Source organism: Sus scrofa, chromosome 10 (genome assembly GCF_054392235.1).
Source record: "Sus scrofa isolate SSC_HxYL_T2T_F1_AM1 chromosome 10, Sscrofa_HxYL_maternal_Yorkshire_Landrace_v2.0, whole genome shotgun sequence".
NCBI classification, from domain to species: Eukaryota; Metazoa; Chordata; class Mammalia; order Artiodactyla; family Suidae; genus Sus; species Sus scrofa.
In genome coordinates, this window is record NC_139392.1 from 11551738 (window position 1) to 11579083 (window position 27346).

Genomic DNA, 27346 nt, shown 5'->3' on the forward strand with positions numbered 1-27346 from the left:
TCACATTTGGCTCAAATTATTTGTGATGACTCTTCTATTGCCTGGCTGGGGAGCTGAGCACACAGGCTTTGGAGTCAAGCTTTCTCCCAGTTCCTAGATTATGAAGAGAATTATTGCAGCCTGTTCTTGGGATCCATCTCTTTGTGGAAGGGAGAGAAGAAATGCTGTGCAAAAGGGAAAGCTGAACTGCAACGCCATTGCCATAGAACCTACAATCAACCCTGAGCGCTCAGGAGCTGGGGTGATCCTCTCAGCTCTTGCCAGCCAAGACCAGTTCGTACCCCACGCCCACTCCTGCTGGTGGGAGGCTTGGGTGAGGCAGCTTCTTGCAGGGAAGGACTCTTCCCAGAGGGACTAGGAGTCATGCCTCATCAACACTCCTTCCCTGCTCTTGAGGGAATGGTGCCTTCCTTGGTCCTCAAAGAAGCTCTGGGCAGCACACCACAGCATCCACTACAGACCTGGTGAGTACGCAATTAGCTGTGGGATTGCAGATAGGTTTCTTAACTTTTCTACACCCCTATAGCTTAATTCAAAAGATTGGAGGAAGTAGTACCTTCTTCTCCTGTCTAAGGATTATATGAGCTAATCCATGCAATATGCAAGACTCAAAGAAAGAGCTCAAAAATGCTATTTTAACATTTGTCATCACTACCCCTAGACACGTACATATGCTGCTTTTATATTATCATTTAAAACCTTTCATTGTGGCTCACCTCACGATTGTTCACAACACGTAACCATTGAGAACCATGGAATTAGTTTATAAAATATGTAAAGGCAGAGATTGTATTTATTTTATTTTATTTTTTTGCTTTTTAGCGCTACAGTAAATGGAAGTTCCCAGGCTAAGTGTCAAATAGGAACTACAGCTGCCAGCCTATGCCAGACCCACAGCAATGCCAGATCCGAGCCATGTCTGTGACCTACACCATAGTTCACGGCAATGCCAGATTCTTAACTTATTGAGCAAGGCCGGGGATCGAACCAGCATCCTCATGGATACTAGTCGGGTTTGTTAACCGCTGAGCCGTGACAGGAACTCCAGAGATTGTATCTTTTATCTTGGTACCATCCCCTCATCCGCACAGGAACATCCATTGTGGGCTTGCTTGATTTGATGTGATACGAGTTTAGCTCTGAAGTCGTGCTTTCGTAAAGAGAGATACAAGATAAATCCCTGGCTATCGTGACAAATTCTGTATGTAAGAGGGATTCCCACCCCCTAGTTTGGAAACCTGTTTGTTTTGAGCTATATCCACTACCAGAGTACGTGTCTGTTCCAAAAGAAGAATGGCATGAGGCCACATTAATTTTATCCAAGTTCCTTAACCTGTCCCATTCTCTTCAGCTTCTCCTCACAGCCCTTGACTCAGGGCCTCCACATGCCAGAGGCTTTGCATTTAGCTTCCTTGTCAGGGCTGGTCCCCCACTAGAGCTGTTCTCCACACTGCGGCTAATGCTCGTTGCACATCGCACGGCGCATATGCTGCCATTAGTGTTCTTTGGTCTGCAGGATCACGTCCAAGGTCACTGGCACTTTCTATGACATTCCTCAGCCTAAAGAGGAGTCAGTGGTGCCTTTTTCAGCAACATGGAGGGACCTAGAGATTATCATCCTGAGTGAAGTCGGTCAGACAAAGACAAATATCATATGATATCACTCATATGTGGGATATGATACAAGTGGGCTCATTTTAAAAGCAGAAGTAGGAGTTCCTCTTGTGGTGCAGGGGAAATGAATCTGACTAGGAACCATGAGGATGCGGGTTCAATCCCTGGCCTCGTTCAGTGGGTTCAGGATCTGCCGTTGCCGTGAGTTGTAGTGTAGGTCGCAGATGTGGCTTGGATCCTGCATGGCTGTGGCTGTGGCATAGGCCAGCAGTTGTAGCTCCGATGTAACCCCTAGCCTGGGAACCTCCATATGCCTTGGGTGCAGTCCTAAAACAAACAAACAAACCCCAAAATATAAATAAGTAAAAATAAATAAAAAGTAGAAATAAACTCACAGACATAGAAAACAAACTTTTGGTTACCAAAGGGGAAAGGGGTGGAGAGAAATCGGGAGTTTGGGATTAAAATATACACAGTGCTATAAATAAAGCAAATATGCAACCAGAACCTATTGTATAGTGCAAGGAAATAGACTCAATATCTTATAATACCCTATATTGGAAAAGAATCTTTAAAAATAATTATATATGTATATAAAACTGAACCACTTTGCTGTATACCCGAAAGTAACACAACACTGTAAATCAACTACATTTCAATAACTTTTTAAAAAAAGCGACCCCCCCACAACAGAAAAAAAAATAAAAATAAAAAACAGAATCAATGGTATTTTGAAGATCTTTGCAATGGGTCCTCTCAGCACCTCCCCACAAATCTCCCCAGCTTTCCAGTCCCCAGTTGACATGTTTTTTCTCCAATGAGTGGATGCCAAGTTCCAGTCACACTGACCTGTTCATTTTCTACAATATATTATGGATACCTTCTTGCTTTTTCCATTTTTTAGTGTGCCCTTTCCCTTAATTCTCCAGTTGGCATAAAGTTGGTATTAAATCAACAGCCGATAAATACTAGATGAATGTACTCATGTTGGGAATTTTCTAAATTTCACAGTAGTTCTGGGTCCATGGGATAGGAGGTGGACAGCATCTGGCATCCTGAAAATCTGTGACTAAATACATGAATCCATCATAAAGAAAGAATAACATCAGAGCATCTAGTCCATACAGCTATTTACAGATCAGCGGAGCTTTTGTGAGCTGGGCTAAGATGATGACTTCTGTGGTTAGGAGACAGGTGGGTTTCTGCTTTCTGGTTCATGTCTGAGCCATGACTCTGCACAGGGGCTCCTGGGAGTTGCACCTGGGTCAATGGTTAAGTCTTCAGTCTTGGTGTGAATGAGTATCCCGTTGGCAGACGTGACTGAGGTAAAGGAAGGTGAGCGCTTTGGTGCACGGTGGTTGGTTTGCTTGGGCACTGAACCAAAGGGGGACTCGGGGGCTTGGAGACACCTGCAGAGGGAGTTATCCATCAATCAGGCACATCCATGAAAACGACAAGCTCGTGAAAGAAAAACATCACCCTGAAGACTGGTAGCCTGGAGGAGACAAGGGACGCAAACCAAACACCCTTCCTTTATGAGTCACTTTTTCAGGTCTTGCTTAAATTTTTTGTTTTAAAAAATTATGATTTAAAAGGTTCAAACAGCCTAGAGAAGTAAATCCATGCATACTTCCCACATTAGTTAATATTTACTGAGAAATCATAGGTTACTACAAATTAAACTTTTTGGCTCTCTTGCTGAGATTTTCTGGCCAACCACGTTAGTGACTGTTCCTACAGATAGTTTATAACTCTCCGACTTGCACTTCTCGAGCAACTAAAGTGCAACGAGTCAGGAGAACTCTGGGTTCAAGCGGGTCTTAAGCCAGGGTCTTAGGAAAATGGATTTGAGGGGGAAGGGAATGGACCAACGTGAACAGACAGACACTAGACAAGCCCACTAATAACTGGGAAAAATGAGTTTGAGTTCTCCTTGTTTGAGGTGGAATTCCTTCGTATAAACCCGGGCACCCTCAGAGAGAAATGCTTTATAGTCCAAACTGGTGTTGATTTTGGACTCCGCTTCTCTTTCAGCTTTCAGTTCTGACCTTAGGAGTGAGCTCACAATTGGAACCAATTCTGTCTTCTGTTTCTACTGTTAAAGAATTACCTACCCACTGAAAAACCACATAGAATTAACAATGGCCTTGTCCCAAATATATGCTTTTTGGAATTGTACAAATTATATGTATGATGCTAGCAGATTTCGGTTTAACTGCTGAAATATTTCAATAAGAGTGATTGAATTCTTAGTCAATGAAATGCTTCCTCGGTTCAGTTTTGGTCTGTTGATTGCTGGAAGTTTGGTGGATCTGACCCATTCATGACATATATCTGGGATTGCTAGAAAAGGCAGGCCATTTGGTTTTGATACTATGCGTGTTTGGGGGTATCTCAGATTGAAATCCTATAAATAAAAAATGGCCCTTAAAAGGGACTCTTTGTCTCATAGGTTTAGGGTTCTGGGCTTGAGAAATGAGTGCGGCTTCTGAATGCCAGCTCTGGTCATACAGATTATGATTTTTGTCATACCTCTTTTGTGGATCGTAACTGGTACTGATTCAAACATATCCGGGGGCTTCAATTTTCAGAGTCACCCTCAGAGAGTTTCACTGTTTCTGCACTTTGGATCTCTGAACAGACATGTGTTCTACATTGGATTAATAATACCTCAGGTTCTCTGGATGCGATGGAGAGGTTGAGAGGGAATAATCAGTAATTATGTATCGACTCATTTGTTTTTCCAGCAAACTTTTTTGGGTACTAACCAACTGCTGAGCTGAATGATTTACATGTCACATCCAACACCTCTATGAAACCCATTTTATAGATATGGAAACTAAGACCCCGAGGGGTTCAGTAACGGGTAAGTGGAGGAGCTGATACATGGAAGCCTTGACGTTCGCATTTCGGTCTGTTATTTCACATTGCTGAGACTTTTCCATTAGGCATATGCTCCCTCATGCATGTGTCCTGCATGCGAACATGCAAGCATGGCTAAAAGAAGCACAGAGCATCTGACTCGGGAAGGACCCGTCTCTGTAGCCACTAAGGGAATGGGAAGATATTGCTGTCGGAAGAACACCTCCCTCCTCTCGGTCTGGAGGCTGAACCGCTCTCTCCATCCCGGCTCCTCCTGTGTCCTCCTTTCTCCCACCACCCAAGAGGTGCCGCGAACTCCCACACAGACAGAGGAGGAAACATCCTTTGAGGCGTCCTCCTGCTTTGACTCGCCTCAAAACATTTCAAAAGAGAGGATTAAAGAGGGAGTTTTAAAAAGAAGCAGACCTGGAGTTGCACAGAGGCAGCAAAGACATCTTTGAGGTCATTCCTTTTTTTTTCTTTTTTTTTCTTTTTCTACACTGATGTATTCTCTCCAGAGTGATAATAATCTTTTTTGAAATGCAGGTCTAAGACGGAAGGAATTTTTATCTGGAAGAGTAATATAAATTAGCTTTGACTGCCAGTTTCCACTGATTATTACTTTCCAGGCGGAATTCCTACAAATTCTTGAGGCATGACCTCCAATGAAAAAATAAAACCCCTTTAAAAACTTGTTGAGAAATTCCAGATAACTTTCACAAGAGATTTAATTTTAGAGCATTAACACAATCTTGGTTGGAAAGATAAAACTACAATGCAGTTATTTGGTAAAAGTCATTACTTCACAATGAAGTCATTGGAGATTATTTTACTGTGCTTATCTGCCCCCCCTCCGTTGTTTTTTTTTTTTTTTTTTTTTTTCCTTCAAACTTGGTTCCTTTCTCCCCAAACTAATTTTATTGTGCATTACTCAGTGCCTCTGGATTCACGCTTATGAAAGGATAAAGTGTTTCAACAGATAACCAGTTGGAGGCCGCCAACTTGAGCGTCAACCTACCAGGATGAGAAAAACGCTGTGGGGTTATTGCATCTTAGTAATATGAACTGTGCGTGGTTGCATATGTGTGGTTTTGGAAACCATACCGGAAGGTTTAAAAAAAAAAAAAGGAAGGTATCACATGAAGTAATGCATTCAAAGAGATTTCTGTGTATTTTTGAAAGAGATTTAAATGTGCGGAAGTAAGAGCATGCCTACTGGTATTTACTGAGCCCTTAATAGATGGCAGGTGGGAAGGGGGGCGGGGGGCGGGGCGTCATCCCCATTGGGCGGATGGTGAGAGAGAGACTCGGAAACGGGGAGCGATTTGTCCAAGGACTCGTGACCTCAAAAGAGTGAAGTGGGAGCAATTCGAGTCCAGGAACATCTGACTGTAGAGCTGGTTCTCGACCTGCTGCAGTCAGTGCGCTGCTCTTTCTCGAGCTGGCCTGAGTATAGATGGGAAAACACGAGGACCAGAGCCACGTGTGCGGAGGGTATCAAGGGTTCAGAACACAGAGGGGAAAAATGGTCATTTCCCACCACCTTTTGTGAATCCTTATTTACTTGCATCTAAATAATATTCCGTATAATAAGTATCATATATATTCAAAATAAATCTAAAGTAAAAAAAACTATATAGATACATAAAATAGCGATATACTAGATAGAATCTTTATCCTTGAGCACATATATACATATTAGCACAAGGAAAACTGTTAATTACTCTTATCTTTCAGGTTACCTATGTGAAGGAATAAGAGTATTCTATCGCATATGATTATTTCTCACATAAAATTTCCCTTTCCTATGTAAACATTAAACTTTTTAAACTTATCTGGGAACAGGTGGAAAAAAAAGATTTATACAAGAAGAAAGAAGAGATGGGATTTTGTGAACCTATGGTATTCTTTAACCTAATTTTTATATATTTTTTATTTTTTGGGGGGGTAGTAATTTTATTACTTTTTTTTCTTTTTTATTTATTTTTTTCTTTTTAGGGCTGCCCCTGCGGCATAGGGAGGTTCCCAGGCTAGGGATCCAATTGGAGCTACAGCTGCTGGCCTACGCCAGAGCCACAGCAACACCAGATCCAAACTGCATCTGCAGCCTGCACCACAGCTCACCGCAAGGCCAGATCCTTAACCCACTGAGCGAGGCCAGGGATCCATCTCACAACCTCATAGTTCCTAGTACGATTTGTCTCTGCTGTGCCATGACGGGAACTCCAAACCCAGTATTTTTAAGTTTTTATATAATTTTTTTTGTTATGGCTGCACATGCAGCATATGGAAGTTCCAGGCCAGGGACTGAATCCGAGCTGCGTTTGCAGCCTGCACCCGCAGCTGCCGCAATGCTGGAACCTTTAACCCACTGAGCTGGGCCAGGGATTGAACCCAGCCTCTGCAGTGACACAAGCTGCTACACTCAGCTTCTTAACCCACTGCACCATAGCAGGAACTCCTACCTAAAATTTTGTACTATTTCTGAGAATAAGCCAGTGGTGCAAATGATCTTTTAGCTATTTAATTATTTATTTCCTCTTTTCAAGAATATTCATATTTTGCTGGCCTTTCCAAGGGTGGGTCAACATTATTCATTCTTCTGCAATGAAATGTCACAGCGTGATTTGTATTGCATGAATGTTTTTATTCATTAGCCCCATTTATTAAACATCTTATTTACTCAAGGCACCAGGGATATGAAACTAAATACACATGTCCTCTTCCCTAAAGCATTCACAGTAGTCTAGGAAAACAGGTAGAATATCATGTAAGAACAGGATAGAATAATGAGATTACATGTGATTTATAAACATAGAAGTGAGGATAGCTGAGCTTTCTAAATTCCCATATATCCAGAAATAAGAACCATTTCAAATGAAAGCTTTATGACATTATACAGGGCAATGGTGATTATAGAATGTGAGGGAAAATACAGGTTTATTTGTATTCCATTGAGAGCATGCTCCTTCCTTTTAAAATACATTTCAGTGAATAATTCTCCAAAAATGCCAAAGCGATTTCAAATGCATTATGCCTCTCATTAATCTTGTAGTGTTTCAGGGAATGTGGAAACAGGCAAGTACTTTCATTATTTCTGATGTATAAATGAATGTCTATCATAACTTCAGTTACTGCCGAGGCAGGATACCATAACTTGTTCAGTAAAATTCCTTCAAGGTTTAAAACTCTCCAAAAAAAAATTCATCTATACTCTTCTCTTTTTCAAAAAAAATATTGGAGTTGATTTACAGTGTTGTGCCAATTTCTGCTGTGCAGCAAAGTGACTCAGTTACACATGTATATCCCAGAATACTCAATGTATTTCCCTGTTCTGTGCGATAGCACCTTGTTGTGTATCCCTTCTAAATGTCTATACTCTTTTCTTTTTATCTTATTTATTTATTTATTTATTTACTTATTTTTGCCTGCAGCATGTGGAGGTTCTCAGGCTAGGGGTCAAATTGGAGCTACAGCTGCTGGCCCACAACCCAGCCTCAGATCTTGCCTAGCAATGCAAGATCTGAGCCACGTCTGCAACCCACACCACAGCCCATGGCAATGCTGGGTCCTTAACCCACAGAGTGAGGCCAGGGATTGAACCTGAATCCTCATGGATCCTAGTTGGGTTCGTTAACCACTGAGCCATGATGGGAACTCCCTTATTTTTTAATACACAATTTAACACTCTCATATTCTCTTCTTGGTATGTATTAGATGCTTCTCTTTTTATCATTAACACAAAGTGGCCTCTCATTTTCTCTTTTCAAATTTGTTTTTCATTCCCCAATAATCCATATTTTTTTTTTGGAGGAAAAAAACTACAAAATACGGATAAACAAAAGCAAAGAAACTTGTGTGTGTGTGTGTGTGTGTGTGTGTGTGTGTGTGTTTGGTTTGAGGATAGGGATTCTACCCAGAAGGTACCACAGGTATGACAAGGGGGAGATGGTGACAGTACTCCTAAGGCTGCATATTCTTCCTTTATCCCCAGGATGGCTCAATAGTTCTCACTTTTTTTTTTTTCATTTTTGAAGCTTTATTGAAGTATAGTTGATTTGCAAGCTTGCGGTGATTTCTGCTGTACACACAGGGATTCAGCGATACCCGTATACACGTCCATTCTCTTTCCGGTTCTTCTCCTGCGTGGATTACAGATACTGTGTAGAATGATTCTCCCTCTTAAATGCAGGTCCACGCATCTTTCGGGTTCCTTCCTGCTTCATTTGCATTTCCTTCAGCTCAGAGTGGTTAAGATAACCACTAACTGACTTGTTTCTATCCCTGAATTTCAATCCATTCCGATTAAATGTCCTACATTAACACTTGCAAAGAGTCCTTCTGAGGTGGTAAGAGGTTTAATGCCTTCACTTGTCTTGGAGCACAGAATTCAGACCAAGGCCCTTCGCCTATTCCAACAACAAATGAATTTCAGCCTCATGTTTGACCATTTCCCTGGTGGGGAAAATGCACAATTCAAGGGTAAACAAATGAATAATTTAAAAGTCCCGAGTACTCGGGGAGAAATAAAATAGGGTGACAGAAGACATGATGACATGACGCAGGCCCAGGCCCAGGGTCCTGGACTTCCCAGGGCTTTCTGGCCCCGAGACAGACCATCTACTGCTGGCACATAGCTGTTTCTGTCACCCAAGGGCGTTGGCGGCTCCCCCTCTTGAGCTGTGTGCAAGGCCCAGAACGTGCAAACTGGAAAGGGACTCAGCAGTGATACAGCTCAGCAACCCTCAGATGCCGTGCTGTGGCCATAGAACCTGTAACATATAACTTGTTTGTGTCACTGAAATTGTTGCTGGAATTCGGCTTCTGTCTGCCAGTGCCGACTTGCAACATAGAGACAGAGTTTTGGGTAAAGGAGAAAGAGAGAGCTTTTATCGCTTTGCCAAGCAGAGGGGGCCATAGCCAGCTGATGCCCTAAAGACTGTACTCCCCCATTAGAAGAAATTAAGCGGAGTTTTATAGTAAAAAGGAGAAACACAGATTTGCAGATAGGAATCAGTCTTGGGACACACATGCCTTCTTTCTTTGGGGGAATCTGAGTCATCAGCGCTGGCATCAGGAGATCTATTTGACATGAGCAGGTTGGTGGTCTTCTGGGTTATTGCCCAGAATAACTGCACCTGTGAAAACGGCATATTGATCTGAGATCAGAACAGACTAGGAACGTTCCTGAAAAACATCCCGTGCTAATCACCTTTAACCCGCAGGCGATTATGCTCAGGGCACCCTATCTTTAGTTTACGGGTGATTGTGTTTAGGGTTAGATAAATGGAGAGGCTTGAGGAAGAGGCACCTTTGCTGTTTTATTTCATCATCATATCTCTTCTAACTTCTGCATAACTTTATTGTGTTTAGGGTACAATTAAGCCAGGGAGAAGGACAAGGAAGGACTCTAAGCTGTTCAGTTTCAAAGCATTCATTTCTAAAAGAAGCATAAGAAATATTGCTTTTCTCTTAGGTGTATACGATGCCTGTATCATTACATGTATTTCTCGAGAGGGAACCAGGACCCTGCCCCAAGGCTGTACTGTTGTTTCTTGACTCCTCCTCCCTGGTCTCTGCATCCCCTTCCTTCCCTGATCAGCAACTGTCCGAACCTGCCCCTTGGGACTCAGGGAAGGTTGTGGAGGCTGAATGAGGCCCACGTTTTCCTAAAAACAAGAAATGGGGGACACAGAAAGGCTTTTGTGCCCAGGAGCCCACAGGACCATGCCTGGTTTCAAAAGCTCACAGAAAGTTTACAGCCTCTGGATATTCCCGTCATTTCCTTGAGAACCTTTCTCCTGGTTTATGTTATGTCCCTTTACAAAGGAGGCCACAGAGGCCCAGATGAGGCATAGAGATGAACAGGCAAAACTTTGATGCCAGGCCAGCGTGAGTGAGGTCCCTGGATGCCCAATTGGCTCATTTGGCCGTCAGTGTCTTTTCTCACCCTGGGGCATGACTTGCTGGAGGGCCGGGTGGTATCATCTAGTGCCGTCATCTCTTGGATTCCCAGCCCTAGATTTTAGTTGCTTCCTAGGACTATAGGATGAGGAGTTACAGACACTGAAGTGGCAGGGGACCTTTTTGCAGGCTCAGCGCTCAGTCCCCTGTCCTTCAGTTCCTTGCCCCTCACGGATGGTTCCTGCCCTGTTTTGCTTTATGCCATCAGTATTCACACCTGTTTTCATATCTTCTACATACAATGACAAACATCCGTGCTCAGGAATTGCATCATAACAATTGCGGAGGTACTCTTTGAAAACAGGGTCCTGCTTATTGCACGATGCTAGATGGATATCAGGCATGAAATAAGCGTCACAGATTCTGACACACGTTCAAACCGAGAGAGGTATTGATGGTTATGTTGAGCCTTGGTAACATCATCGGCATGGGTGGGGAGCCTCCCTGGGTGGCATTCTCGCCAAGGAAAGCATTCACTTGAAAGTGTCAGATCTGCTGTGTCATCAGAAGCAATGTGTGTGATCTCATCACCCTGGCGCCTATTTCGTAAGTGACTGTTAGGTTGTTCAGACTGGACATGAGGTGCTTCGAGGAGGATGCCGAAAAAGCACAAAACACAGCCCATACCTTTAGCAAATTAGCAGTTTAGACAAGGAAGCAGGAGTCCAAAAATATAAAGTCGGATACAATTACATTCTAAATTGTCTTTTTTTTTTTTTTTTTTCTTTTCTAGGGCTGCTTCCGCGGCATATGGAGGTTCCCAGGCTAGGGGTCTAACCAGAGCCACAGCAACACGGGATTCGAGCTGCATCTGCAACCTACACCACAGCTCACGGCAACGCTGGATCCTTAACCCACTGATGGAGGCCAAGGATCGAACCCGCAACCTCATGATCCCTAGTCTGATTTGTTAACCACTGAACCACGATGGGAACTCCTTAAATTCTAAATTTTCTAGTGGAAGTTCATGAGGCAGACACCCTAGGAGTCACCGAGTGACGGCGGTGGAGCCTAGGGAAGGTTCCAGACCCCGGATTGCCATGAAAGCACCAAGCACGGCGCTGAGGTGTCAGATGATCTGCCCAGACCTTAAAGGGAATTAAAGACTCGTCTACACAAGGTCAAAACACAAGGAACCAGGCAGAAGAAGGAACAGCAAAACGAATTTTCATTTGTCCCATCAGGGAAGAGGCTCGGCCTGACATGGTACTGCAGGTTTCCGAAACTGCAGTGTCGGATGTCCCCAAAGGAGAAACACTCTGAGAACTTGTGAGAATGCAGAACTGGCCTGGAACAGGAGACAAATCAGCAGGAGTTCCCAGACATTACTCACTAGTTTGACATATGCTGCAACCTACAAAGCTGACTGGTGCCCTGTCACCGAGGGGACGAGGGTGTGTTTTTACTTGGACTCTGGCTCAGTTAATTGGAAATGGGAAGGGGCGGAATTTCTGTTCTAAAGATGGGAGCTATATGGCCTATAAAAAGCAATAGTGAGGGAGTTCTGGTCTTGGTGCAGGGGAAACGAATCCGACTAGGAACCATGAGGTTGCCGGTTCAATTCCTGGCCTCGCTCAGTGGGTTAAGGATCTGGCATTGCCATGAGCTGTGGTGTAGATCGCAGATGTGGCTTGGATCCTGCATTACTGTGGCTGTGGTGTAGGCTGGCAGCTGCAGCTCTGGTTAGACCCCTAGCCTGGGAAACTTCATATGCTGTGGGTGCGGCTCTAAAAAATACAAAAAATAAAAAAAGAGATAGTGAAAGGAAGAAATATTAGAGGACCAGGAATGCCAAGTGATGAGATTTGACAAGAATCATAGGTAATTAAACAAAGAAATAAGAACCCCTCCAGTGGGGTGTGGAGTGCTAACTGAGAAAAGAAGCATGTAAGGGGTTTTTCTCATGGGCCTTTAGCCTGAGGCATAAAGTTACGCAGAAGTTAGAAAAGAGATATGATAATGAAATAAAATTGCCTCTTCCTCAAGCCTCTCCATTTATCTAGAAAAGATGTTGGGATGTTCATGGCTCAGCAGTTAATGAACTAGGAACCATGAGGTTGTGAGTTCGATTCCTGGCTTTGCTCAGTGGGTTAAGGATCTGGTGTTGCTATGGGCTCTGGTGTAGGTCACAGATGCGGCTCAGATCTGGCGTTGCTATGGCTGTGGTGTAGGCCGGTGGCTACAGCTCTGATTAGACCCCTAGCCTGGGAACTTCCATAGGCTGCGTGTTTGGCCCTAAAAAGTTTAAAATATATATATATATATATATATATGTTTGGGCAGAAAATTGGGTGGTATCTTCAGAGACTTCCCTCATTTATCAAGAATGCCATGATTGCTGATGTGAAACACTAAAATAACTGTGCTTATTTCATTTATTTTTTATTTATATTTTTGCTTTTTAGGGCCACACCTACGGCATATGGAAGTTCTCAGGCTAGAGGTTCAATCGGAGCTGCCGCAGCCACAGCAATACCAAATTTCAGCCACATCTTCCACCTACCCTGCAGCTTGTGGCAATGCTGGCTCCTTAACCCACTGTGCGAGGCCAGGGATCGAACCCGTGTCCTCATGGATGCTAGCCGGGTTTGTTATTGCTGAGCCATGATGGGAACTGTGCTTATTTTAACTGATGCATTCAAGTTAATGCAGGATGTACCACTTAGGGCTTTAGGTATCGGTTGTAAAACCTAAAATTTACACACCAAATTTATTGAGCACTATGTGCTGGCCTCTGCACCAGATGCTGTCAGAACATGATGGAAATACAAGGCTGATTCCTCAGCTGAGAGGAAATCATAATTGAGGTAGAAATGGAGACCAATACATGTTCTTGGCAACGACAACCTCTTATCTTCAACTACACACTGTCACCACCACGACCACCACTGTCCTAGCATAATGTCACTCTGTTTACACAGTATTTTCTGCTTTGACCTAGGGTCGTTGGTGGTTATCTTTCACCCATGTCTAGATTAGAGATGTGGTACTGGGTCAGGTTATTTCTGTCCATGAAGAGTAACCTAATCTTTGGACACTCCTGGAGTCCTAGCTATTGCTAGTACTTTCTAGAAGACAGTGAGCTCTGTACATGTATCTGAGTTTATGGCAGTCATGCAGAACATAGAAATGCAGACATGTGAAGGTTACCTTTTGTAGTGGAGACCCTGAGAGCCCAAAGCCCCCCAAAATGCTGGAAAAATGCTTTGGAAATTGATTTCACCAAATGCATTGCATCTTTGGGGGTTTTTTGTTTTGGCAAATATTTATCTGGTTAGAAAAATATATTTACATGTAACTGAAAGTTTTTGAGGGATGTCGTGAGTAATTTTATGCTTCGACTGAACTAGGCCACAAAGTACCCAGATATTTGGCCACGTCTTATTCTGGGTGTCTGTGAAGGTGTTTCTGGATGAGATTAATCTTTGCATCAGTAGACTGAGTAAATCAGATGACGCTCCCTAATGTGGGTGGGCCGCATCTGATCAGGTGAAGGCCTAAATGAAACGCTAAGGTTGACTAAGAGAGATTCCTTATGCCTGACTGCCTCCAAGCTGGAACATGGTTCCCCCACCCCACTCCCACCCCCCAGTCTTGGACTTAAAAAGAAACTCCAGCCCTTCCTCATCCTTGAGGCTGTTGGACTCAGACCGGAACTACATTAGGTCTAATCTCAGACCTTTGCACTGGGACTGCACCTGTACCGTTGACTCTGCTTGGTTTCCACCTGCCAACTGGCCAGATGCAGATCTTGAGGTTTTTCTGCCTCCCTAATTCCATGAGCCAATTGCTTTTAATAAATCGCTTTCTCTCTCTCATGTACATATATGTGTATATGTACACACACATCATATATGTTTTATATAACTCTCTTCATTTTATATATCTACAAGGTAGAGAGGAGATAGATCCTATTGGTTCCCTTCCTCCGGAGAACCTTCATTAATACGAAGGTCAAGTTCAGTGAATACATTAGTTGATAAGCTGGAAATGAATTTTTTTTGGGGGGGGGGCTTTTTAGGGCCACACTTGCGGCATATGGAAGTTCCCAGTCTAGGGGTCAAATCCGAGCTGCAGCTGCTGGCCTACACCACAGCCACAGCAACATGGGATCCAAGCACGTCTGCCACCTACACCACAGCTCACGGCAATGCTGGATCCTTAACCCACGGAGCAAGGCCAGGGATTGAACCCGCCTCCTCATGGATCCTAGTCAGATTCATTAACTACTGAGCCACATTGGGAACGCCCTAGAAATGAAATTTTTGATAATACATTTCCCCTCCGAAAGATATGACACCCCTTATTTTTCTTAAAGGATCAAAACCTGGTTTTGAAAGTGATTTTAAAATGGGAATATTCCAAATCGCTCCTGAACAAGGCAGGGGTGTGGCAGAGACCACTACCTGATCACCCAAACCGATTTTTTTCTCTTGCTTTCCAAGAACGGGTGCAGCCTCACTTATAAAGGCCCACACAGACGCCTGGGGCTCTGAATGGCAGATTTGAGTTGGAACACTTGTCACAAGCCAACACTCAAGTATCCTGGAAGCAGGAACAAAAGACTGAAAGACCAAGGCCTGCGAATGAAGTAAACAAGCCGGGAATGCTTTGAGGCTGGTGGAGTCCGTCCTTATCTCGCTTTGTTCAAGCCCGGACTTCAAAGCTCGCTATGACTCAGAGCCACCAAATGACTAAAAGCAAAGGCCAGCATGTGAATTATGGGGTGAAGAGAAAAGGAAATGATGGGAACATTTGGAGAAAAAAAAAAGAAAGCGAAGTGAAAAACCACTCCTCTTCATGCTTCTCATATTTCCGCGGCTCCATATCCTTTGCCTCCGCTGGAGAATGTGATAACAATATAGGAACGTGGTTAAGAGACTGGATTTTGGTGGCAGAAAATGCTGAGTTGGTATCTCAGTTTGGCCACCTTTTCTCTGGGTTACCTTGGGAAAGTTAAGTCTTCGTTTTCTCCTTAAAGAGACTAGTTCTGAGGTCTAAGGATCCGTGGGAACTAAGAAATATACTGATGGAGGGAAAACATTTCGCACAGTCCCGGAGCAAGAGGTATTCAACACCAGCCTTGGCTGTTTGGGGCTTGGCTGTTACTGTCACTTGGGCTTCGTCATTATGGGCTGGCCACCCCGCCGTCTCATCTGCCAGGACCAACTACTGCAGAGAACACTCCCCACTTATTTCCAGTCTGAGTTGCTTCTTCCTCCGCGGGCTGGGACCTGGATTTGCTACATAGGCCTTTGTGCTTGACCACAGTCCTTGTCAGTAGCAGAGCAGAAGAAATGGACTGGAAGAGGCATCTCTTTCCCAGAGTTATGTTTTTTTATTTTATTTTTTGTCTTTTTAAGGCTGTGCCCGCGCGGCATATGGAAGTTCCCAGGCTAGGGATGGAATCGGAGCTGTAGCTGCCACCCTACACCACAGCCACAGCCACAGCAACGTGGGATCCGAGCCACGTCTGTGACCTACACCACAGCTCACGGCAATGCTGGATCCTTAACCCACGCATCGAGGCCAGGGATCGAACCCTCATCCTCATGGATACTAGTCGGGTTCATTACTGCTGAGCCACAGTGGGAACTCTCATGTCCTAGAATTTAAGAAGTTCTGAGAGGTAACAATGGTACTGGAAAAAAAATGATGACGTGTGAACATGACGCTACAATGTATAGATCCCAGATTGACCATCAATCTCTTCTTCTAGAATAGCATTTATCAGTAACTCTGACGCTGTAGTTGGAACTAGGAGTCTGGCCCGTTACAAGTGTAGCGCAGTGGGAGTTTCTTGTCCTCACCCCCACACCAATCCTCATCTTCGTTATCATTTACACGAGTCTGCTTTCTCTGCTCTACGGCAAGTCCCTTTAATTGTGGGTGCCACGCTTTTTTCATCTATCAGTCTCTTGCACGCAGAATCTTGCAAGGTGTTTTGGATAGGGTAGGCACTTAGTACAGATTTTAAATAGGATAAAAGATTTAAGTAATTATGACCTGTCTCACAGTTGGAGAGGTGGATCGTTATGATACCACAAGGCCACTGGACATGAATGGTAAGAGTCTGAATGGACACACGACACAGTCAACGTTTTTTGAACACCTATGTTGTGCCTGGTACTGTGGATTTTGAACTTTCCCATATTTCACGTAACCTTCAACTCAAAATGGAATTGACTAAATAAATACTTAACAATGGCAATTTTCCTGCTCAAAAAATTCCTCCCCCCAAAATACCTCAAAGTATATCCGATGAAAAATATACATTTTGTGAACAGGGCCACCTCTTGGAAGGTTAGAACAGAATCGCCCAGTGTTGTTCCTTTAGGGCAGCTAAGCTTCAGCATTTTGCTTTCTGAACATCTGCCGAGCCGCTATAAAAGGAAGAGGCGTGTGATGGGAGAGGAAAGGGGAAGGATTAATGCTAGGGCCTTGGAAAGTTTGGCGAAGGTGCACTGGGAAGCTGAGGGAAGAACACGCTGCAGTGGTCCAGGCAGTAGGGGAACGCTGGGCTTCTGGGGTTGGGGACAAGATCTGTTGAGAGGCCCAAGAGTTCACGTGGGAGTTCGTGGATAACCTTCTCTTTGACATTTTGTCAGGGCCCCTACTAGCCCTATCTCTGTTTTTCAGCATCCTTTACCCTGGGGCTGTCTAGGCCTGCCTCGTCTTTCCTCTTCCCAACTCAAAACGAGACGAAAGACAAAACAATGATCATGTCATGTTTGCAACTGGGGGTGGTGAGGTTTCAGTGAAGGTTCCTTGCAATGAGCAGCTGATGCTTCTGTAGGCACACTCCTGGGGGAGGCCACGCCCAGGCGGACTCTGGCCGGGCTCAGAGAAGGGGGGTCTGTTGCACATTTCCTGTGCACAGCTTCAAGACAGCTAGGAGAAGCAGCAAGGCGCTCTCCACCTCTTTCTAAAGCATTTTTGTTGGAACCTTCTCCATGTTTCCAGCACTCCTGGGGCTTAGTTCTGCATCTAAGCAAAGTGCCTGTCTTCAGGTAGCATGGGGTTGAATTTGTGCGTGAAGAAACAGACAACAGTTCTTCTCGTGGTTAACTCTTGCATCCTCAAGAGCGCTGGAAAGGAATCTGGGAATTAATAGCATCCTAAGGTGAAATCTTATCACCTGACTACCACCGCTGCTGCAGCTGGTCTTTCAAATGACTATTAATAAGAATAATAGTAGAGTCACGCTTCACTGGTCTCTCCTTTCTCTTCCAGCATCTCTTCTTCCATTTAGTATTGCAGGCAATTTTGGTCAGGCCTCAGCTTGCCTGCCTGGCTGTAAATTTTTGGAAGGCAGGGCTTGTCTTCCCATCTCCTTCAGGTTTAAGCCCTTCAGACCGTGTAGTATAATAAGGCCTTGCACCTTGACCCTTGGAAAACCAATGGCATACCAAAAAATTGTAGGAATAAAAGAGCACGTGCTTGGATCCAGGGAAGGGAGTCACTTTCTACCTCTCTAGGCAGGTTGTGAGTCATCAGAGACAAACTACCCAACCTAGGGCTATCAGTTACAATTGTGTCAGGCTCTGCATCAGACACATGCGGGTTTTATTCGTCTCACCTGAGAAAGCCCCCCTGAGAGGATGGATGGTTCTCACCTTGGCTGAGGTGCCCTCCCAAGAGGGCTGCTCCGCTCCCAAATTCCAGCAGGAACGTGGAAGGCTCAGTGGAAAATGCTGGGGCGAAAGAGAAATGCCTTCTCTGAACCAGCTTTCCCAGGAGCCCTGCCCAGTGTCTCCTTACCGCCATCTTAAAATTGGCCAATTGTGGGACAAGGCCCTGCCCACCGACCCACCAAGGGGGACGGCTAGGAAATGTGGCCATGCAGAGACAAGCTCTGATTTGTTCCTCCAGAAGAAGGAGAGAGTAAGTACTAAGAAGGCCACTAATTCTCTTGGCCGCACTCTCTCCCCACATGTAAAACTGAAAAGAAGGAACCCAAACCTCCACTCTGTAAGCATCTGGTAAGTTTGAGCGGGATCACCCATTTGTGTAAAGCTTGCTGTACAGCCCACACTCAGTAATGCTTGTTTCCTTGATTTCCATGTATATAGCAAATACTCAGTAAATGTTAGAAGAATGAGTTTTCATAGCATCTCATGCTTTTTTCTGAGAGTTTACACATTCAACATTTCACTTGATATATTTTTGGCTTTGGTCTAGCTGATCTTTATTGATTCATTGGAAGCAGAGATTTTTGATTCTGCAGGTTTGGAAAGAGGGCTTGGACTTTTCATTTTAAAAACTACTCTAGGTGATTCTGATGCAAATGGCTTAAGAGAAGTATCTGAGTAGTAGAAAGGAGAGTTACTATACTTTTTAATAGCCTGTGTTTTTTGGGGTTTTTTTTTGGGGGGGGTGAATCCTATGAACTTTACTGGTGGGTAACGTAAGCAAATCTGAGCATAAATGAGAAATGTAGAAATTTGGGGTAGTATTAGGACTCTCAAATTTAAATGAAAACTGAGAATGATTTTTTTTTTTTCTGTTTTAAAAGCATGACAGTCTTATTGTAGAAATTAGTACCTGGCGAGAAACGTTAAGATGATGTGAAAACGCAAAGGAAAAAAATATTAATGTTAACATCACCAGGATTCACATAAATTTTGTGACCAGTCAAAATTCGGCATGAAATTCAGGTCTTTTGGCTGATTAGACAATTTACAGTTGGCAAAAGGTACACTTGAGTCAATCTTCACCTAGCAAATTTGACTTCCTGTTTCTAAGAAAAAAAAATCCTCTTTAAAAAACTCATAAAATAACTCCCAAGGCTTTTTGCACATCAAATAGCTCTTATAGAACCAAATTTTGATGAGGTAAGTGTAAGGAATTTAGTAACATATGGATTAAATTTCCCTTAAAATAGACATCATTTTAAAATTGAGGTGGAAAAAAAGGTCTTGGTAAAATATGAAAATATGTTTTGGTTTTCCTTGACCCCCAAACACGGTTTGAAAAATAGTTCCAGATGTTCACCAAGCCCCCAATACAGCTGGTTTCACCCATCTCTAGTTCCAAGATATGAACTATTGGGAATTCTGGTAATTACAAATATCACAAAAGTATTAGCAGATATTGGCAGAATGTCAGAGAGAAATGAGGAAAGAGCAAAAACTTAGAAATAAACAAATTCCAGAGTTGAGGTTTCTGTCTTCAAAAACTTAGGGATGAGCAATCTGATCCTTAATAGCTGATGAAATAATTTAAATTCCTTCTTTTATTTCAGAAGAAGATATTTAATAACAAATAGAGATGGATAAATATTTTAAGAAAACTTCTGATATAAAAAGCTCCATTATGGGTCCATTTAATGACAAGCTATATTCAGTGTGGTCAGTCCTAAGAGAGGGCCATCTCAAAGATCCAATAAGACCAGTCTTTAGGAGTAAATGCTTTTACACATTCTGATCACAGCCAGTGGCTCAGTTGATGAAGACGGGTACTAACAAAATTGAAGTCATGGTACAATTTCTTACTAAATTATTACAGACTCACCCTCTTCTGTCAGCCTTCCTCACCAGCACAAGAGCAACTTTCTAAAATTCAGATGCTTCATGCCACCTCACTTAAATCTTCCATGGACACTCCACTGCCTTCAGAAGTAAGCTCAACCCCATCAGCATGGCACCAAGGTTCTTCCCAGGTACTAGGCTGTCATTTTCACCACCTCATTTGTACTGCCCTCCCCCCAAACCCTTATGTTCTAGTCACACAAACTATTTTCAGTTCCTATCATGTTTCTGTAGTAGACTTGTCCTGCTGAATATTTAACTTGGATTTTTTTTTCTCTTCTGAAAGTGATACTTGGAGGTCACTTGGCTCATCTTTAGATGAGTAAAGAATCTTCAGGCACTGAGTGTAGTGCTTTCAATCCAAAGAGGGGGGGGTAGCATAGACAGAGCTCTATAGACTCATATTCTGGAGAAGACGAGGTAGCCGTGAGGATGTAGGTAGTGGTTCTAATTGTCCAGGGAAGCGTAGGTAAAAAGAACTCACCTATTTCCAGGATTGAAAAAGAAAAGCTGTCTGACCCCTTAGGGAAGAAAGGAAAGGGATCAGAGGTTTTAAATCTGCAGGGGATCCATGCTTGTTTCAGTCCTGACCTCATGCTCCTGCTGGAGCTGTCATCTCAGGGAATGACTCTAGGGGACCCAAAGACCAAGGGTTAAGAGCTTGAGCCTGGGCATCCTTCACCCCTCAAGATGGATTCTGAGCCGTGGATTCTTCAACCTTCAAGAGCCATAGCAGCAGGTCCCTGGTACAGCATCATCTTTGTGGAGTGTAGGTCCAATTGTCAACAGTGTCACCAAGTGGTAGCAAGAAGCAAAAGCAGTAACAGACTGACCTCACCCCAGGCTCATCACTCTTGGGTGATTAGGTCAGAGTGTTGACCTCCTGTTGGACTGTGTGAGCCTTTGGAGTTTTAGCAAACTCAGAAAAATGAGGGATTGCAAGGCGGAGATCGTGAATATTTGGCTAATCTGATGTTTATGAATTTGAGCTCATTTTCCTTTGAGTTAAAAAAGTAGATCCCTCCCTTCCTTTTGCCCAGTTCTGCAGAGCAATTAATACCTGCCATACTTCTCTGACTTTCCATCCCTTGGAACGTCCCTCATTCCCCTTGTCTTACTGTCAGCTCAAGTTCACTTCACTAGGAAATCCCCCCACCTCACTGAGACTGAAGCATCCTCAAACCACCTCATACAGACCTCAGAGTCACCCTTTTTCATTGCAACCCAAACTGTCCAAGTTAAAAGACCCTACATGCTCATTTTTCTTCCATCCTAATCCCTCCTTTTTTTGCTTTTTTTCAGGGCTGCACCCATGGCATATGGAGGTTCCCAGGCTGAGGGTCCAATTGGAGCTATAGCTGCTGACCTACACCACAGCCAGAGCAATGCAAGATTCGAGCCGCATCTGCAAACTACACCGCAGCTCATGGCAACCCTGGATCCTTAAGCCGCTGAGCCATGCCAGGGATCGAACCCGAAACCCCGTGGTTCCTAGTCGGATTCGTTTCCACTGTGCTGTGACAAGAACCCCCATCCTAATCCCTCTTCACTCTGCTGTGAGATTGTCTAAAATAAGGACTGCATGTTATTCACGGATGTGTTTCTACTGCCCAGCATATACTTCATAAATACTTGCCCATAACAAGAGAACCAAAGTCTTTGGTCACGAAAGAGAGATTCCCATGCCAAATTCCAGGCTCAAAGACTACAACCCACAATAACTCTAGTTTTGCTTACTAGTCCTTGAGTTGAGTGCATAAAATAGATTAAAATTTGACCAAGGTCATCAGGGAATTGTGTGTTTAGAGTAAGACAGAGCAAACGAAGGAAGTCCTAGGGTTGCTCATTCCCCGATGAGATCACCATGTCCTCAAACACTCACCAAGAGGAAGTGGAGAACCCCTAGGGCATCCCTGGGAAAAGGGACAGGGACATATTCCCAGAGGGCAGATTTGAAGGCTGGCATATGGGGGTGAACTCCATGAGACTGGTTCTGGGGCTGCTGAAGACCGCTGGAGACCAGCCAAAGATGCTGCCTGGTGACAAAGGGCCAATTCTGGAGGATGATGCAGGAACATAAAAGAGCCAATCTTTTCTGACTCTTCCTGTACTGGCCTAGAAATATCCGCAGAGAAAGCATTTCCCTGAGTTCATCACTCTGTTCGAATTCACCTCACTCTGTAGCGTGACTTCTCTTGGTACCACTATGGCCAAGTTTCCCTTCACTGATGTTTCTCCACAAGGGGAAACCACATACCCTGCCCCCCCCATTGCACAATGTATTAGTCATTTAAACACGCCCGTCTAAACCCCAACCTCTGGCCTCTCTCATTAGCTCCGTTGATAAATGTATCCATTCTGATTCTAAAAAGAGTAGGGGCTGCAGCATGGCGATGAAGATGCTGCTGGCTTCACTAGATCAACAGATGTTCCCAATAGAAACAAACTCATTCTTGAGGACAATGAGGTGAATAACTTCTCGAGGTGTCAAAACCCTCGAGCCGTGATTTTGCAATCAGATAACATTAGGCTATATGTCATGGAATGTATTTTTCCTTTCTTGCAAATGATTCTTACGCCTTTTACACTTTTAAGCATTCTTCCCCAAATCAAGCAAACCAAAGCAAAATTGTTTACTTGAAACTTCTAAGAAATAAAAAAGGCGATAGTTTACATAGGTTTTCTCCAAGTTTAAATTGTATTATAGCTGGAAAAAACCCAACACATCAGGAGCCTTAGGGTTCCTGTGTGTAATTTTCCCCTTTCTCACGGATCCTGTTTTCTGTCCCAGGTATTCAGTATTCTGTTGTTTCTGAGGTCTTATGAGATACATGTTCAAATTAAAAATCAAACACGTAAACATTGCTGCAAGGGAAAACCAGAAAAGCTGAAGTTAGCCTCAGTTTTAGATTTTAATGCTGCATTCTACATGCTAGTTTGTTGAAACAAGGCTTTTTTTTTTCTTTGATCTTAGGTGTTAAAATAGGAAAGTTCAGCGTGAAATTGGCTCCTGGTGTGAAATGCAAGACGTAAAGTTCAAAGATACTAGTGAAATCCAGACCTTGTTTTATTCATTAACTCCTATAAGCAAGGACAACTATTTAGCTAAACAAACCTAACTTGAGACCTAACCTGATGGTTTAATGTACCCAGAGGCTGATTTTCCTTTCCTGAAACAGGAACACTTGGGGAAAAGTCACAGAGTGTGACATAAGAAGCTGCAGGTGACAACACATGGACTAAGGGTTGGCCAGTCATGGAATTAGAAGATGCATTGAAAAAAAAAAAATCTGGGGTAGAATACCTTGTGGGGAGGAGGGAAAAATAGGAGAGATGAGTGGGACACAGACCCTTGTGCTTATGGCCTGACAACAGTCCTGCTTTCTCCAGAAGCTTCGTTGTCTTCTACCAGGGAGTTGGCTTTGGGAGAGGCAAGGGCCAGGGCATGGAGACCCATGGGCAAACGCGAAGCATCACTGGCCATCTGTCTGCCCTGTGAGGTTGGCCAGAGCTGAAACGGGCAGAGCCCTGCCTGTGTCATGTGGTGTCAGGAAATTCCTGCCAACTTCTCTGGAGAGCACACGGCCTTGACTCCGGCCTTTGTTACCGTTGCTCCGACCCAAACAGGTACCAGAGGGGCCCAGGGGCAGGGAGGACCACAGTTCCCATGGAGCTGGTGTTTCTTCAACAACATATAAAATGAGCCTCAATGATAGCGGACGAGATTTAGAAAGGATGAGAGCAAAGGCAAAAACAATCCCGAGAGCCCTGGAGAAAAGTGGAGTCGATTCCCATGGTGGCTTTTCTTCCCCCACGACAGTATTGATGGAGATACGTTTTCAGCTTTGGCGAAGCCGTGTACCCCTGCCTGTGTACACACAGACACACACCGCATACCTGCCACCACCCTGGAACAGAGGCTGTGACTTAAGCCTCCTCACCCTTCTGAACACCCGTCAAGTTTGGACAGATCCTCAGAGTTTCCAAGGACAGGGGAACTGGCCGGGGAGGCATGTCGTCTTTGCCACCAACTTACTTTTTTATGTTATTTTATCTTATTTCTTTAATTTTATTATTTGTTGTTGTATCTTTTTTTTTTTTTTAACCCCCAACTCTGAATATGTGTTTCTGCAGGAATGGCCATTCAGGCTACCCGGCCGAACTGGCGTCAGACAGAATGTGGCCTTCTTGCTTTTTGTAGGAAATAATTCTGGAAGGGCAGGGCATGCAGCAGGTCCTAAGGTTTAATCCTCGCGCTGTGGCTTGTGGGTTAAGGGCCCCGACGTCTAAGTTTTTTTCTCTTTTAGAGCGACGAGGGCGTCCATGGTTTCCAAGATGCCGAGAGGAACTGGGCACAGACACTGCCTTTCTTTCCTTCTGTGGAAAAACCTGCATGACCTTAACAATTCCACATCTCCCCGAGTAAAAAGAACAAAAGGTAGAGATACAGGCCCTCTCGTCATCCCTTCCCCTTCCCCACTCCTGTTTCCTGCATTTAATAAAAGCAGCAGCTAAAATTTAATAGCCTTTGGAAAACCATGAAGCCGTCTCCTGGAGTTACAGGGCATGTTTTCCATTATAGCGCTGGGATTAAGACGACCAGATTCTGTTCTTGCTCCGAAAACTGGTTTCTCGACATCAGGCTGATATTGAGGAGACTGAAAACAGGTTGGGGCCAAAACGTGTGTGTGTAGAGGGGTGGGGGTGTGTGTGTTTGGAGGCAGGTTGAAGAGTAACAAAGCAAAAAAAAAAAAAATATTCAGCCAATGTGACTTTCATTATCATGGTAAAATGATTGGTTTAACGGGCGTTTTTCTGAATTATCTAGCAGGACACGTAGCGACCTTCCTAAATATAAGGATTTATTTTAGCAAAAGTGCTTAGAGGGAAGCTCCTTGGGTTTTTTTCAGATGCGGTGTTTTCAAGCAGACCTGCTGCTCCTTGGGTTTGTAGGTTCACACAGGAGGTCTGTTCTCAAATACACCAGCCTTATTAACCATCACCGGACTCAGGCTATTTCCTCCGGGAAATACAACATTTTTTGTTTTCAATAAAACATATGGGCCAAATTAGAAAGTAAATAAATGAATACTTCTCAAGAATCCATGATAACACTTGCCGAGCAGTGGGTCAGGCCAGATTTAATCTAAAATCTTTCTGCTGTGTGTAAATGATTATGTCATAGCATTTGTCTTTAATTACTCACCTCTTTCCAAAGGTTTGACTCATAATGTGTTTCTCGGTTAACCACAAACACTTGTACTACAAGATTTGTCATATAGATTCCCTCACCCCCCTACCCCCACCCTCTGTATTTTTTTTTTTTTTTAAGCTCTTTACAACAACATTAAGTCATAGCTCCTGAAAAAGGACATTTTTGGGACATTGTCTAAACCACACACTCCTTGATGGCTGGAAGGTTTCCTTGCTAAGAAAAGCATCACCATCTTCTCTTGACTCATGACGACTCTCGCGGTGGGCTTCATAGTCATGGCCATAGCAGTCAGATCTGATTATGTACTTATATGGAGCCGTTCCTCTGAGAGTTTTGAAGCGTTCAAGAACTCGTGAAAAGAACCGAAACAATGGGTTGTAGCTTGTAAAGGAGGACAGATCCCTTAAGCCACCGCGTGCACATTTTTTTCCCTTCATCACTCTGTTTCTCACCTCGCCTTCCCTGATGAGAAACAGACTGGATTCTCATTTAATCCCGAATGAATCAAATCAGCTCACTGAGTGTGGATTGTTAATCTGTGTGCTTTTAGCAGAGGCGTTGGTCTTCGGACTAATCCTGCGTGAAGTTTGGGATTATAGATGTGGGGGGAGATGTGGGAAGTGACACGCAATCCGAAAGGTATGTCCATCCAGGCTTGCTTTTTTTTTTTTTTTTTTTTTGGTAGGTAAAGTAAGAAGTACCTGAATGATGTAATGTGGGAGTTTCAAAGGCTTTCTGCTTCCCAAATCACCACATCTTCTAACCTGAAATCCCTTTTTGTTTTGTTTTGTTTTGGGGGCTGGGGTAGTTCAAATAAAAAGGCCTTTGTTCAAGACAGAAATAGGCAGTGAGTTTTTCTTTGGGTTGCGGTGGACATTTCTCAGTACTGGCAGAGAAGGGTGACATATTAGTTATGCTCCCAGGTCAAAGGGAGTGAGATGGCTGGGACCCCAAAATATAAATCCTTTTTCAGTTGCCCATTGTAAGCCCAGAAATGGTTATTACTATAGGATGTGGTCCCCAGCTCCTTTCTGGGGTCCTTTTATATTCTATTGAAGAATAGCTGATGTACAATTTTACGTTACAGGCGTACAATACAGTGATTCAAATTTTTAAAGGTCCTATACCATTTACAGTTATTTTAAAATATTGACTCTACGCCCCATGTCATATAACAGATCACTGTAGTTTATTTTATGCCTAATAGTTTGTACCTCTTTACCTTCTACCCTGTGTTCCCCCACTGGTAACTAGTTGGCTGTCCATACCTATGAGTCTGCTGCTTTTTTGCTGTGCTCACTAGCGGGCTGTCTTTTTAGATCCCACATCTAAGTGGCATCATGCAGTATCTGTCTGTCTCTGTCTGACTTATTTCACCCTTTCTGGGATTCCTGATGCAGGTCAGTGGCTTAAGCCCCTGTGTTTCTGGAGAATTCCTTTTGCCTCTTAGAGCAAAGCAGATTAAGTAGCTTCTGTGACCTCTTTCCTTGAGCCTGGGCCCACAAAGCTTAGGTCCTCAAGGTCTTACCATTTTCGCAGTGAGAAGAAGCAAAGGGAAAAGCAAGCCTTTAGGAAACCATTACAAAAAGAGAAGATAACTTTCAGAATGGGAGAAAATAGTTGCAAATAATGCAACCCACAAGGGCTTAATCTCCCAAATATACAAATAACTCAAACAATTTAACAACAGAGAACCAAACAACATAACTGAAAAATGGGCAGAAGACCTAAATAGACATTTCTCCAAAGAAGACATGTGGATGGCCAGTAGGCACGTGGAAAAATGCTCAACATCACTAATTATTAGAGAAACACAAATCAAAACTACAGTGAGGTACCACCTCACACTGGTCAGAATGGCCATCATGAATAAGTCCACAAAAACAAATGCTGGAGAGGAGGTGGAGAAAAGGGAACCCTCCTGCACTGTTGATGGGAATATAAATTGGTACAACCACTATGGAGAACAGTATGGAGGTACCTCAGAAAACTAAATGCAGAACTACCATATGACCCATCAGTCCCACTCCTGGGCACATGTCTGGACAAAACCATAATTCGAAAAATACTTGCACCCATGTGTTCATAGAAGCACTCTTCACAATACTGAATATCCAAAACAAGGAAACAACCTAAATGCCCATTGACAGATGAATGGATT

At 43.7% G+C, this 27346-nt stretch overlaps 1 protein-coding gene across 5 annotated transcripts in view; it reads left to right on the plus strand.

Annotated features, from left to right (window-relative positions):
* LYPLAL1 (lysophospholipase like 1) overlaps positions 1 to 27346 on the plus strand; it is a 166941-nt gene that overhangs the window by 90302 nt on the left and 49293 nt on the right. Inside the window, exon 6 of one of the 5 annotated variants that reach the window (XR_014817306.1) lies at positions 24278 to 24408. The exons of 2 other annotated variants lie outside the window; for them this stretch is intronic. Coding sequence is in view for 2 of the 3 variants with exons in the window: in XM_021064303.2 (XP_020919962.1) it covers positions 24278 to 24367 (90 nt within the window). In the remaining variant the exon portion in view is untranslated. Of the gene's footprint in view, positions 1 to 14885; positions 18540 to 24277; positions 24499 to 27346 lie in introns of those variants that run through there. 2 more of the 5 variants (XM_021064303.2, XM_021064305.2) reach the window with 2 other exon arrangements.